The sequence below is a fragment of the Cyphomyrmex costatus genome, unplaced genomic scaffold (genome assembly GCF_001594065.2).
Source record: "Cyphomyrmex costatus isolate MS0001 unplaced genomic scaffold, Ccosl1.0 scaffold277, whole genome shotgun sequence".
NCBI classification, from domain to species: domain Eukaryota; kingdom Metazoa; phylum Arthropoda; class Insecta; order Hymenoptera; family Formicidae; genus Cyphomyrmex; species Cyphomyrmex costatus.
Genome location: NW_017276877.1, coordinates 370,574 through 382,815, shown reverse-complemented (window position 1 = coordinate 382,815; position 12,242 = coordinate 370,574). Strand labels below are relative to the sequence as shown.

The 12,242-nt window shown below is 29.9% G+C and overlaps 1 protein-coding gene across 1 annotated transcript in view; it reads right to left on the bottom strand.

Moving 5' to 3' along the window:
* Window positions 1-3,764, bottom strand: part of LOC108774899 (zinc metalloproteinase nas-4) — a 7,004-nt gene extending 3,240 nt beyond the window's left edge. The window contains exons 1-3 of the mRNA XM_018541129.1: window positions 3,401-3,764; window positions 2,036-2,341; window positions 1,015-1,151 (exon numbers count right to left, since the gene is read on the bottom strand). Of these exons, the coding sequence (XP_018396631.1) occupies window positions 1,015-1,151; window positions 2,036-2,341; window positions 3,401-3,764 (807 nt within the window). The remainder of the gene's footprint in view (window positions 1-1,014; window positions 1,152-2,035; window positions 2,342-3,400) is intronic.
* Between the last annotated feature and the right edge of the window lie 8,478 nt (window positions 3,765-12,242).

The window sequence follows — 12,242 nt, the reverse complement described above, 5'->3', positions numbered from 1 at the left end:
TAAGATTCTCGCAAGTGCTTTGATACGCGTATATCTGTATATATAGAATCTCGATTTAATAACTAAAATAGGCGTCTAAGGTAGGCTTCCACTACAATGCCTTACTGATGAGTCCAGTAGTGGAAGTTGGGACGAAACGCCATAATTACGTGATATTCTTCGCAATATATTAGATTGATTTAAAGATTTTAATGAAAATTGACTCATTGCCCTTATTTCATTATATTAGTTGTTTAAATAACAAGAATAATCAGGCTAATGAGAGCTATTCAGCGGTTATTGGTGCGTAAGATATGTTAGAGTGTGAATATTATATACCACGTAAGTAGTTCCCCCCTTGCGCGCCGAACATTTCGTCGAACTTAAAACGCAAATCTAATTAACTACCGTAGTAATATCACAAATTTTTGATGCTTATAGCATCTAATAAGATCTTAATAATATGTTGAAAGATATATTAAAATCTTTAAATTAAATATTAAAAAAAGAAATAAATTTAAAACTGAAGAGAGAAAACTGAAGGAGAAAAATAAGAATTTGTGAAGAATATCATTACGTCGACTTGCCAATAGAGGTCTATAGCTAATCTTGTCAATTCTCGCAAGTGCTGAATTACATGATTATTTGTTTATATAGAACTTACGTGGTATATAATATTCACACTCTAACATATCTTATATATATGATCGCACCAATAACCGCTGAATAGCTCTCATTAGCCTGATTATTCTTGTTATTTGAAATTCTTGAGAGTCTTCTTTAATTTATTAGTTGTTTAATACTTATTGAGCCTTATCATAAATATTTAAGAATTTTTTTTTCTGTATACTTTTTGCGTTTCACAAACTTACAAAATGTATTTCTTTTTTATGAAACTAGCAAAATCGGTAAACTTTCTGTCTACATAAACTGTCGAGCGATCAAATATATATTCATGTTATTAATATATAATAATTAATGATAAAGCATTGGCATAAACAACAAATATGAAAAATGTTTATAAAAATCGCTTACCTTAGGCACGATAGTTTTTAATTGATAGTTTCTGGAGAACGCTGTCGATGAATAGTGCATCACGCTACCATAATCGTAACCGACTCCGAAGGCATAGGTGATCTCCGGGGGAGCCTTGTTAAAATTGTGCGTATGACCTACATGCATAACGCACATGATAAAAAAACAGAATTTCATAAAAATAAAATTTCATGCAGAAGAGATAACCTCGGCCGGTTATTAGGCCGATGACTGTAAAGGTGACTTTTCGTACGCATAGCACAGTGCGACAGCAAAATATCATGTGATTCAAATTTTTGAAAACTAATTGGAAGTGCGTCACCTTTCCAAAAAATGTTTAACCAGTAATAGAATTTTAATTGATACCGTAACTTATTTTAATTACTACCGCAACTGCACATAAAAAAAACAACTTAAAATTTTTTATGATACAATCATATTTAATATTAAAGGCATAATATTAATATTAAATTCTCATGCTATGACCCAAAAACAACAAAGTGATATTCTAATGACGTCTTGCTGATGTTAGAATGTCACCTACTTATTATGGGAAACGATAGAAAACATCTCAAGAATCATAGAAGTAAACAAGATATTACCAAATAAAAACATGTTATTTAAATTAATAAGGCCTATTTTCATAATATATGATTACCTAAAGGTATTACCAAGAGGATCATTAATGAAATTTATTCATAAATTTCTTGGTATACGTAATCTTTAATCTTTAGGTAATCAAATATTGTAAAAACAAATCTCAGTTAATACTCTGATTAATCTTAAATATTATTAATATTAATATTATATAAATTAATATTATATAAATAGATTTTCAATTAAATTTTCATTAAAAATTATCAAGATTTGAGATTCTTTAGCATTAAAAAGTAGTACAGGTATTAAGAAAACCAAAACGATGTCAAAGAAAGTATGTCAAAAGAACATTGGACCTTACAATTATATATTTTCTTTCAGACAATTTTGTTGTTTAAGAGTGGGATACGAGTGGGATACACACCGTTCGAAATATTGTCCCACAGAATGTTCACGTAATCGTCCCGCTCGTATCTGCTGTGCTCGTGTAAAAAGCCGACGGCGTGCATCAGTTCATGTATCACCGTACCCTTCTGCGTTAGGCAACCGGGAACCTGAAGGTTTATGTCCTGCCGGCCGCCAATTCTACCCACGCTGCTCCAGCATCCGGTGTTACCAGCTGTGATTCTGACGTAATCGCTTTCCTCGCCCGTGTACGGCTTAAATCTGATGCACGTGTATTTGTGATAGTCGCTCATTGCGTCATATATAACTTTCTGCTGCTGTGCGTCTGCGATACGAATGAAAGGACAAAAATATAGCGGTCTTAGGTGATAAAGGAGAGAGCTTTCAACAATTGCTCAGATAAACGTTTAAATATTTAATCCAGCAAACCTAAGGAACTCTTAATAAAATTTAAAAGTTAACAAAAAATAAAAATTTTTATTCTTAATGTCAATAAACAGTCAATTTTTATAACAAAAAGAATATTATTTTGACTTTAAATGACATCAAAATAAAGTCATTTCGACTTTTTCTTGACACAGCGTGTTCTTTGGAAACTGTTAATTATATTTTCCTATATAACAATATAACAATAATATGTTATACGCCATATTATAATTATATTGTTGAGTGAGAAATTATAATTAAAATAACAGTTATATATTAATTATAATTTCCCTCTTAATATAATATAATATAATTAACTTTTAGTACATATATAACAATTTTCCGATTTTTTACTACACATGTTGTGGATCATTCATGTTTCGGATTAATTTCCATTAGTTTAATACATATCATATACAAAAATTATTAAGTGATTCTCATGTATGTTTTAATATTTTTGGAAACTACTTAGAAGATTGTAATTGTATTTCATTCAAAAAATTGTATATCATTCATTACTTAATACTCTTAGCTTTTCAAAGAAAAGAATTATGTGTAGGACACGAATGATCCAATAGTGTATACTAAGAGATTGGCGTCAGTTGGTGTTTACTATGGAAATTATCTGAATGTTCAATTAACACTCAACATTATTAAAGGAAATAATAAAATTATTCATTAAATTTAATTTTTGTTTTTATTAATTTTATATATTTTTATATTTTTATGTTTATATTAAATTTTATATGTTTTTAACATAATGACATAATTAATTTACCATCAATATTATAATTCAACAAATTTTTAGGCTCATAGCTCTGTTTCTTCTTATTATTTATTCATTAAAATAATAAGTATGTTATTATTTTGAAATAAAATGCTTCGAAATGCGTCTCGTTCGCAGTTTAAAAAAAAATAAAATTCGTATATAGGATGCCTGGTTCTCGAAATTACTCACTGAAGTAAGGGCTAATTATGAAGGGAATGACGCCATTGGGCCATCGAGCGGAAACCGCTGCGAGACCGTTTCTTCCGACGTTTGGCGGAAACAGGATATCTCCTTCCACGTACTCGCCCAACTCCTCTGGGTTTACATCCATATCCTCGCGCCACTGTGCCACCTTCAATCCGGTCTCATTGCTCGGGAATCTGTACAGGGAACTGCCAAAATTCCGCAAATGAGCGATCAATCCCCCGGGACTATTCACGGCGTTGTCGAAGATGTCCCGACCGTTCCGACGACGAAAGCTCGGCCACGCGAACGTCAACGTCGTTAGGACGAGAAGCGTCCACACGAGGGTGGCTAATAATCGACACGGCATGATCGATGTTCAATCAAGTACCGCACGAAATACGAAATCTAGGGTACCTTTCGATATCTTTACAGTCACGCGACAACGAACGCGAATGATACGTAAGCACTCGGGTCGTTCCCGTTTTTATACGTACGCGACATCGAAAAAAAATCTGTGCCCCACCCGCACGGATGTGCTCGTCGTCGTAGGAAGCGGCTCCGGAAGTGATCGGGGTCATCCGTTGATAACCGTGGACTTGGATTTATGGCGAGCTCAGATTTAAGCATGGTATCTTTCCGATATACCTCGAAGGTGCGACATCAAGACCCCGACGACGCCGTTATGTTGCATATGAGTCATTAATCCTACCGACGCAACATGATGATTACTTTAGAGGAGACCGAATTTTAGTACCTATACTTCTTTCGCAATTTCAATGACATATGGATTAATCTAACTGATTATAGGTATGTTTTATTGTTGAACGATAATTCTATTCGAGATTCTTATATCGCCCTTGACATCATTTTGTTTATGTGGATTAATCGTCATCTGATAATGTAATTCTTACTAATATTGTAATTTAGAGGAGTCAACACGTTCTAATTTAGAAGGTATTAAGTCGCATTCTCTAGAAAACGCAATTTTAATTTAAAAATATTTACTTGTTAATAATCAATCAATTTAAAAATATTTAATTAAGAATCGATTTAAGCATTAAGAAAATGCGAATTTTAGTACTTTTTTCGCAATTTCAATGACATGGATTAATCTGACTGATTATATGTTTTATATTGTTGAAATTTTGTTATAAACAATTTTGATGATCGAAATAATTAGCGATTAATTTATCAAATGATATGTACTATTTTGTTTACGTGAATAGAATAATTAAACTTTCATTGTTCAATACATAAAAAGGGAAATTGTTGAACGAAAATTCTTTTTGAGACTCTTATATCGCCCTTGACATCATTTTGTTTATGTGGATTAATCGTCATCTGATAATGTAATTCTTACTAATATTGTAATTTAGAGGAGTCAACACGTTCTAATTTAGAAGATATTAAGTCGCATTCCCTAAAAAACGCAATTATTTTAATTTAAAAATATTTACTTCTTAATAATCAATCAATTTAAAAGTATTTAATTAAGAATCGATTTAAGCATTAAGAAAATGCTATGAAAAATATTTATATTTTTTTTTTTTTTAGCTTAAATGAATTTTTTATGAAACAATTTTAGAGAATATCATAAATTAAATTTCAATTAGTGCCTTAAGATATCTATATTTTATTTGCATATGCCAAGGAATAAGAGATAAAAAATTTTAGAAGGGTGAGATGTTTCCGCGGAAGTGAAGAAGAAGCACTCCGTTTAGATGGTCATTGCCATTTGATGCGTCAAGTACGTCTGCATAATAGGAGAACGGCGTTATTAGCACATAGAACGGCAGGATTAATACTCCGACACGAAAAGTCATTCACATGCAAATCTTGCCAAACATTTGTCATCGAAGAACCTCGGTGTATGACAGCAAATAACCGAGGTCGACATTTTTGTCGCCGTTTTCGATATTATACTCACGATTACAATACGTTACTTCACTTAAAACATTCATTTAATTTAAAACAAGAAAATTTGAATAAAACGCTCGAGATATTTCAAATATTTACATTCTTTAAATGTGTTCATAAAAAGTTGCTTGTGAAGCGTAGATGCGCTTCAAGTATTTCAAGTGGTTCACCAATATAAAATAAATCTAGAAAGAACTTTGGAATAATATTGTAGAGAATAAATGGGATTTGTTTGGACTTTCTGTTTATGATTGTATTTACAAAATGTTTTTCATCTCTGCAGTTCTCGCAGCGCTAAGCATGTATTTGAAATAGTTTTTATTTAAAACACAGTACTCATAATATAAATGTATTTTGTATCTTGTATTCAGCGAAGCATATAAAATAATTATATATTTAAAATTTAAATATTAAAAGTTTTTGTATTTTGTAATTCTAATATAATAATAAAATTGATTATATTATCAATCTTAGTATTTGAAATTTAAAATACTTTTACATGTTCTCATGAAATATAAAATACACAATACAACTGTGTCTTACAAAATGCTGTTTTTCAAATAAAAATTTTTTAAATACATGTCCAGCCTTGAGTCTTCATAAATTTTTCCAATCAGAATCCAAATATTTTTTGAGGAATCCGATTGGATTTTTATTAGATCTCAAAAAAAGGAATCTTGTAATACTCGCAATAGACAAAATCTTTGCATAAAATACAGTGAAGAGGCATTGATACCGCTGGGGTTTTCCGCACTCAAGAAATAGCGAGCAAAATGCCGCTATTTGTAATCATTCAAGTGATTACAAATGGTAGCGACCAATTGCAAACTTATGGATATCGCAATGTTTAACTAGTACTAGTGTATATAGATAGCAGGAGGCTAAAAGCCACGTTACGAAAATTCTATTGCGCGTTATCTAAAACCTGTTTGAAATGGTGTACTAGAACCAAATGTTAGAAACTTAGGTCCCCCTTTCTATTATACGAGCAACATGATAATTTTTGGTTGGAAAAAAATTAATCAGTCTCGTCCACATATTTACATACAGGTCTGTATTTCAGGGGGTTTTGCGTTTTTATGACATTTAAAAACGCAGAAGTATAAAACTAAAATTATATAAACACAAATCTATATAACAGAAGTAAAACGAAAATCATATATAAATTTTAGTATATATTTTAATATTCTATAATTAATATTAAAATATATTTTTATACAATTTTGAACTCTTTTTATGTAATTAATTTAGTGTTCAATAAGATATTTATATAAAATAGTTGCAAAATATTTATAACGTTAAATTATATCATTCATTAAACTGCGTATATAATTTATTCTCATCTCCCTTTTTATGTATTGAACAATGAAAATTTAATTATTCTACTCACATAAATAAGATAGTACATATCGTTTGATAAATTAATCGCTAATTATCTCAATCATCAAAATTGTTTATAACAAAATTTCAAGTTGTGTAATTCATAACCGAATTTTTCTCTCCACGTGTTAAACAATAAAGGAATTAATAAATCTATCTATATGTTAATAAATCTCAATAAAATATTATAGTATGTCATTTAATCAAGACGGTAATGTCTCGCGCCAAGTGAATGCGCAGCGTGAGACACACTATGTGCCTCTTTTTTACACGAGTCGGTGAGTTGCGAATGATCGAGGATGCGTATGGATCTCACTACAGCCCGTTCACACGGTACGGTTTTTTGACCGTTTCGGTAATTTCACCGAATCGGCATTTTTGCCGTGCTCTTCAGTGGTAATACATTTTATATGGACGCGTTCACACGGTATGGTTTCGACCGTATGCGGGAAAATGATCGAATCGGTCAAAAATGACATTCGGTCACTGCAAACCGTATACGGGATTCGGTAAAATAATCGAATCAGTGGCGCGTTCTGACGATACGATTTTTCTACCGATTCGGTTTTTCTGCCGTAGTGCGCAGCAATTGAGTCAGCTGTTTGACGCAGTGCTCTCAGCTATAGTCGTGTTTGTGTACATACGTATTTGTTTATACCATGGAAGAAATAAATACGGAACTTTTGACAATACGGAACTAACTATACTTTAAATAATTACTAACTATAATTACTTACTTATTACTTATTTATTACTAATAATAATTACTAATTGTTATTTTTACTGACTATACCTTTAATAATACGGAACTTTTTCCTTTTACATAAGTATCCGATACAATCCCAAACGAGATCTCTTACTTACAATGGGATGTATCCAATATTTTCTATTAATTTTTTTTATAACGATGGCGATAGTGCCAATAAGTTGAATAAGTTATAATAAATGTATTCACATCCATCTCGGGAAAGAGCTGATGGCGAAATGGGTGGGCATACGGGAGAATGGATGTACGAAATTACCGTATCGTCTGAACGCGACATCCGATTCGATTCGATTTACACCGATTCGGTGAAATTATCGAAACGGTCAAAAAACCGTACCGTGTGAACGGGCTGTAAAAGTGCATTCACATGCAATGTCAAGCGTCAAGCAGCGGAAGCAGCAACCAATCAGCGAAGCGATATGGCCAGTGACGAAGAAAATATTTTTTATGCCACTGCTCATATTGTCTCGCTGATTGGTTGCTACTTCCACTGCTTGACGCTTGACGGTTGCATGTGAATGCACCTTTAAATTGAATCAAGTTCTACATACGCTCAATCGATAACCACCGCTCAGGTTGTGTAATAATAAAAATGCTTTTATCTTTTTTCTACGTGCTTTATAAACTAGCTGGGATATCGCGATGCAAAATTTAAAATGTGTATAAAATTAAGATTTAGATCCATCATCACCTCAGATTTTGGTTTCCTCTTCATTTTAGATGAAACAATCTGTTGCATATGGTTCCGTTTTTGACAAGTTGACAAATTTGACATTTGACAGCATATTTCAAGTTGTCACTTGTATGACTCTAGCGGCCACTTCTAGCGGCCACATGCGAGACACCAGGGGCGAATAGCAGTGTGGGGCCCCCGATATTATAAAAAATATAATTTATTTTATGATGTATTTCCACATAAAAAAATTTATTGAATATAATAATAATACATTATAAAGTATATGTATAAATAATATAAAAAAATATATATATATTATTGCAAGATGATAGACTTTCGGAAAAAATTCTAAAATGTAGTCCGAGACACGAGGAAACCGAAACGCAATATTATTTTGAATATCACGTTCTTCTTATTCATTTCAAAAATTTTAAACAATTAGCGGCCACATCGGCCACAGATCACACGCATGCATGGTGATAGACGTTCGGAAAAAATTCTAAAATGTTTGTTTGTTTGTTGCTTTTTTTCTTAAGTTCCAGACATTTTAGAATTTTTTCCGAAAGTCTATCACCATGCATGTGAACTGTGGCCGATGTGGTCGTTAATTGTTTAACATTTTTTAAATAAATAATGTGGGCGTGATGTTCAAATTATTATAGGTGAGATACAGGAAGCAAATAACTAATCCGTAATTACTAATTGAAGTGGATTACGGATAGAAAACATATTTTAAAAATTTGAAAACTTTTAATTCGACATCGCTTCAATAAATAATTTCTCGTTTACTGGGCAAAATGTCTTAATTTATCATTAATATTTTCATAATATAAACTATGTATTTTGTAATTAATTCCAACCCAAGTGATGGTTTGAAAATGATTTTAAAAAATCATAAAAATAAAACCTAAGTGATACATAATCCAATCCAAGTAATATATGTATGGTAAAAGTGATAAGTAGTCGAAAAACCTTTCTAAAAAGGTAAGAAAAAAGACGCAAAATGTACGCGTTCGTATGTGTGCTCCTTGGAGAGGAAAATGACTTTTTATTTCAAACCTACTTTCCAAACTATCAAAAATAATTTTTTCCAAAAAATATGTGAAATCTTTTAATTGCGTCGATTATTAATAGAAAATATATACCGGCAATACCTTTGTCCACCTTGAATATCTCCGTTAATTTTAGAGATATGAAAATATTGTAATTACAAAAGTTGTACAGTATTAAGAGGACTATAATATATATGCTGGTTATAATTTTTTTAGGTGGAGACGTTTCGGAGATTTCGAGGTCAACTTAATTCATTTTTTTTAATGGAATTATATGAATTTTTTTTCGCTATATGATTCCTCTAATTTTTATATATTTTTTTATATTTTAATACTTATGTTTATTTTAATTTTATTATCATAATTTGTTAGGCGATTTAGTGTTAAGTAATGTTTAAATTAATTTTATTAAAAATGACTGATTATATGTTTTATATATTGTTGAACAAAAATTTTTTTTGACTCTTTAATCGCCCTTGACATCATTTTGTTTATTCCTCTAATTATTCTGTACATACATAAAAGTATCAAGGTAGAGATATAAAAAAACCAATAGTTTACGAGATATTTTACACATTCTTTTGGTGCATATATTGACAAAAAATGTTTAATATTGACTTTTTGATAATCGTACCTTAATGCTTTTGTAAACAGTATAATGAGATGGATCAATTGGTGTAAAGAAAACACAGTTGCTTATTTCTAAATTATCCATTTTGCATACATATTTTTTTATAGCAACTATATATGTTTTCTTCACACCAATTGATTCATCTCATTATACTGTTTACAAAAGCATTAGGTACGATTATCAAAAAGTCAATAGTTCACGAGTTATTAAACATTTTATGTCAATATGCACCAAAAGAATGTGTAAAATATCTAGTAAAGTATTGGTTTTTTTATATCTCTACTTTGATATTTTTATGTACAGAATAATTAGAGGAATCATATAGTGAAAAAAAATTCATATAATTCCATTTAAAAAAATTAAGTTGACCTCGAAATCTCCGAAGCGTCTCCACCTAAAAAAATTATAACCAGCATATATTATAGTCCTCTTAATATCGTACAACTTTTGTAATTACAATATTTTCATATCTCTAAAAATAGCGGAGAAGGTGGACAAAGTTATTGCCCCACCCGGTATATTGTTGAAACAATACAGATATACATGAATACCTATGATCTGTTCTTAATACCGTACAACTTTTGTAATTACAATATTTTCATATCTCTAAAAATAGCGGAGATATTTAAGGTGGACAAAGTTATTGCCCCACCCGGTATATTGTTGAAACAATACAGATATACCATGAATACCTATGATCTATGATAAATACATGAAACTTTTATATTACGCCAATTAAAAAAAATACTTTTTTCCTATATATGAAACGTCCATATACAAATACTTTAAAAAATAAAAAAAATGATAGTAGCTTCAATTCTTTGTAACAAAATATTAATGATTTTTTTTCACATCGGCCTTCCAAATCGTTATGTTATGTCTAATAATTGTCATTTAAATTTCATTAAAAACCGAGCAGTTTGGAATCTGGACAACTATACAAAAATAGTCTAATTTTGACATTCATTAAACTTAACACTTTGATGAGCAAGATTTGACTTAATTTGGACATTACCACTAGAGTAATCGTATTCTTATGCGTTATCAATTTTGATGTTCTTAATTTTAAATTTTACTTATTTCCTTATTTGTATTGAGAAGGATCTTAACCATAGGTCGAAACGTATATGTTTTGTATGATTCCGAATGAATTGTTAAAAATACACACTTATAACCAGTGTTGGCTCATATCGGCAGACTTTGTTTTTATTTTCTTAAAATATATTAAATCAAACCAAGAAGATGTATACCTTTCATTTATAAAAATCTAAAAAATAAAACCTTATTTGTAATATATCTTTGTGTTCTCATTCAATAATTTTTGAAATTCCAACTCATGTTTTTGAAAAATAAAATCCAAGTACATATCTTTGTCATCCCATTCAAAGATCTTTCAACCTTTCTCGTAAAAAAAACTTGGCGCCGCTACACCAAATAAAGAAAATAATGGTAACCATTTATAAGTAATATTAAAAAGAACAATGATAATTTATAATTCAAAAAAAATTAAATTATAATCAATTAAAATTAAAAACAATTTATTAAGTAGTAATAAATTAATGTGAATGTCACATAGAAAATGAAAATATATTCTGAAATAGAATCAGCTAAGTATTTAAAAAACTTATAACCAAGTAAAAAAACAAAAGATTTGCGAATGAGTAATATCGCGGGGATAAGTACTTATTATACAACTTACATTTAAGTAGAATAAAATTCAAAAGTACATTACATATAGTAAAAGTGATTACTTAGAATTAAGAATAGGTTAAGAATAAAAAATTTTAATTTGAAAAATTTGCGTTGTATGTTACTAAAGTAATAAATAATATTAAAAAAGTAAATCATTTTCTTTATTTGATGTAGCGGCACCGAGTTTTTTTTACAAGAAAGATTGAAAGATCTTTGAATGGGATGACAAAGAGAGAGATATTGGGTTTTATTTTTCAAAAACATTACTTGGATTGAAATTAAAAAGATAATTATTGAATGAGAACACAAGGTACTGCAAATAAGATCTTATTTTTTAGATTTTTATAAATAAAAGAGGTATCCATCTTCTTGGTTTGATTTAAAAGTGTTATCATTTTGTTAAAAATAATTGAAGCTATTATCATTTTTATTTATCTTTTAAAGTGTTTGTATAATGGATGCTTTATATATAGGAAAAAAGCAATATAAAAGTTTCATGAATTTATCATTAGGTATTTATGATATCTGTATTGTTTCAATAATATATGTATTTTCTGTTTATATGTAATTGGCATAATTAAAAGATTCCATATATTTTTTGAAAAAAATTATTTGATAGTTTGGAAAGTAGGTTTGAAAAAAAATTAAGTCATTATCCTCTCCAAGGAGCACACATATACGAGCGCGTACACACTTTTGACACCTTTTTTACCTTTTTAGAATATAGTATT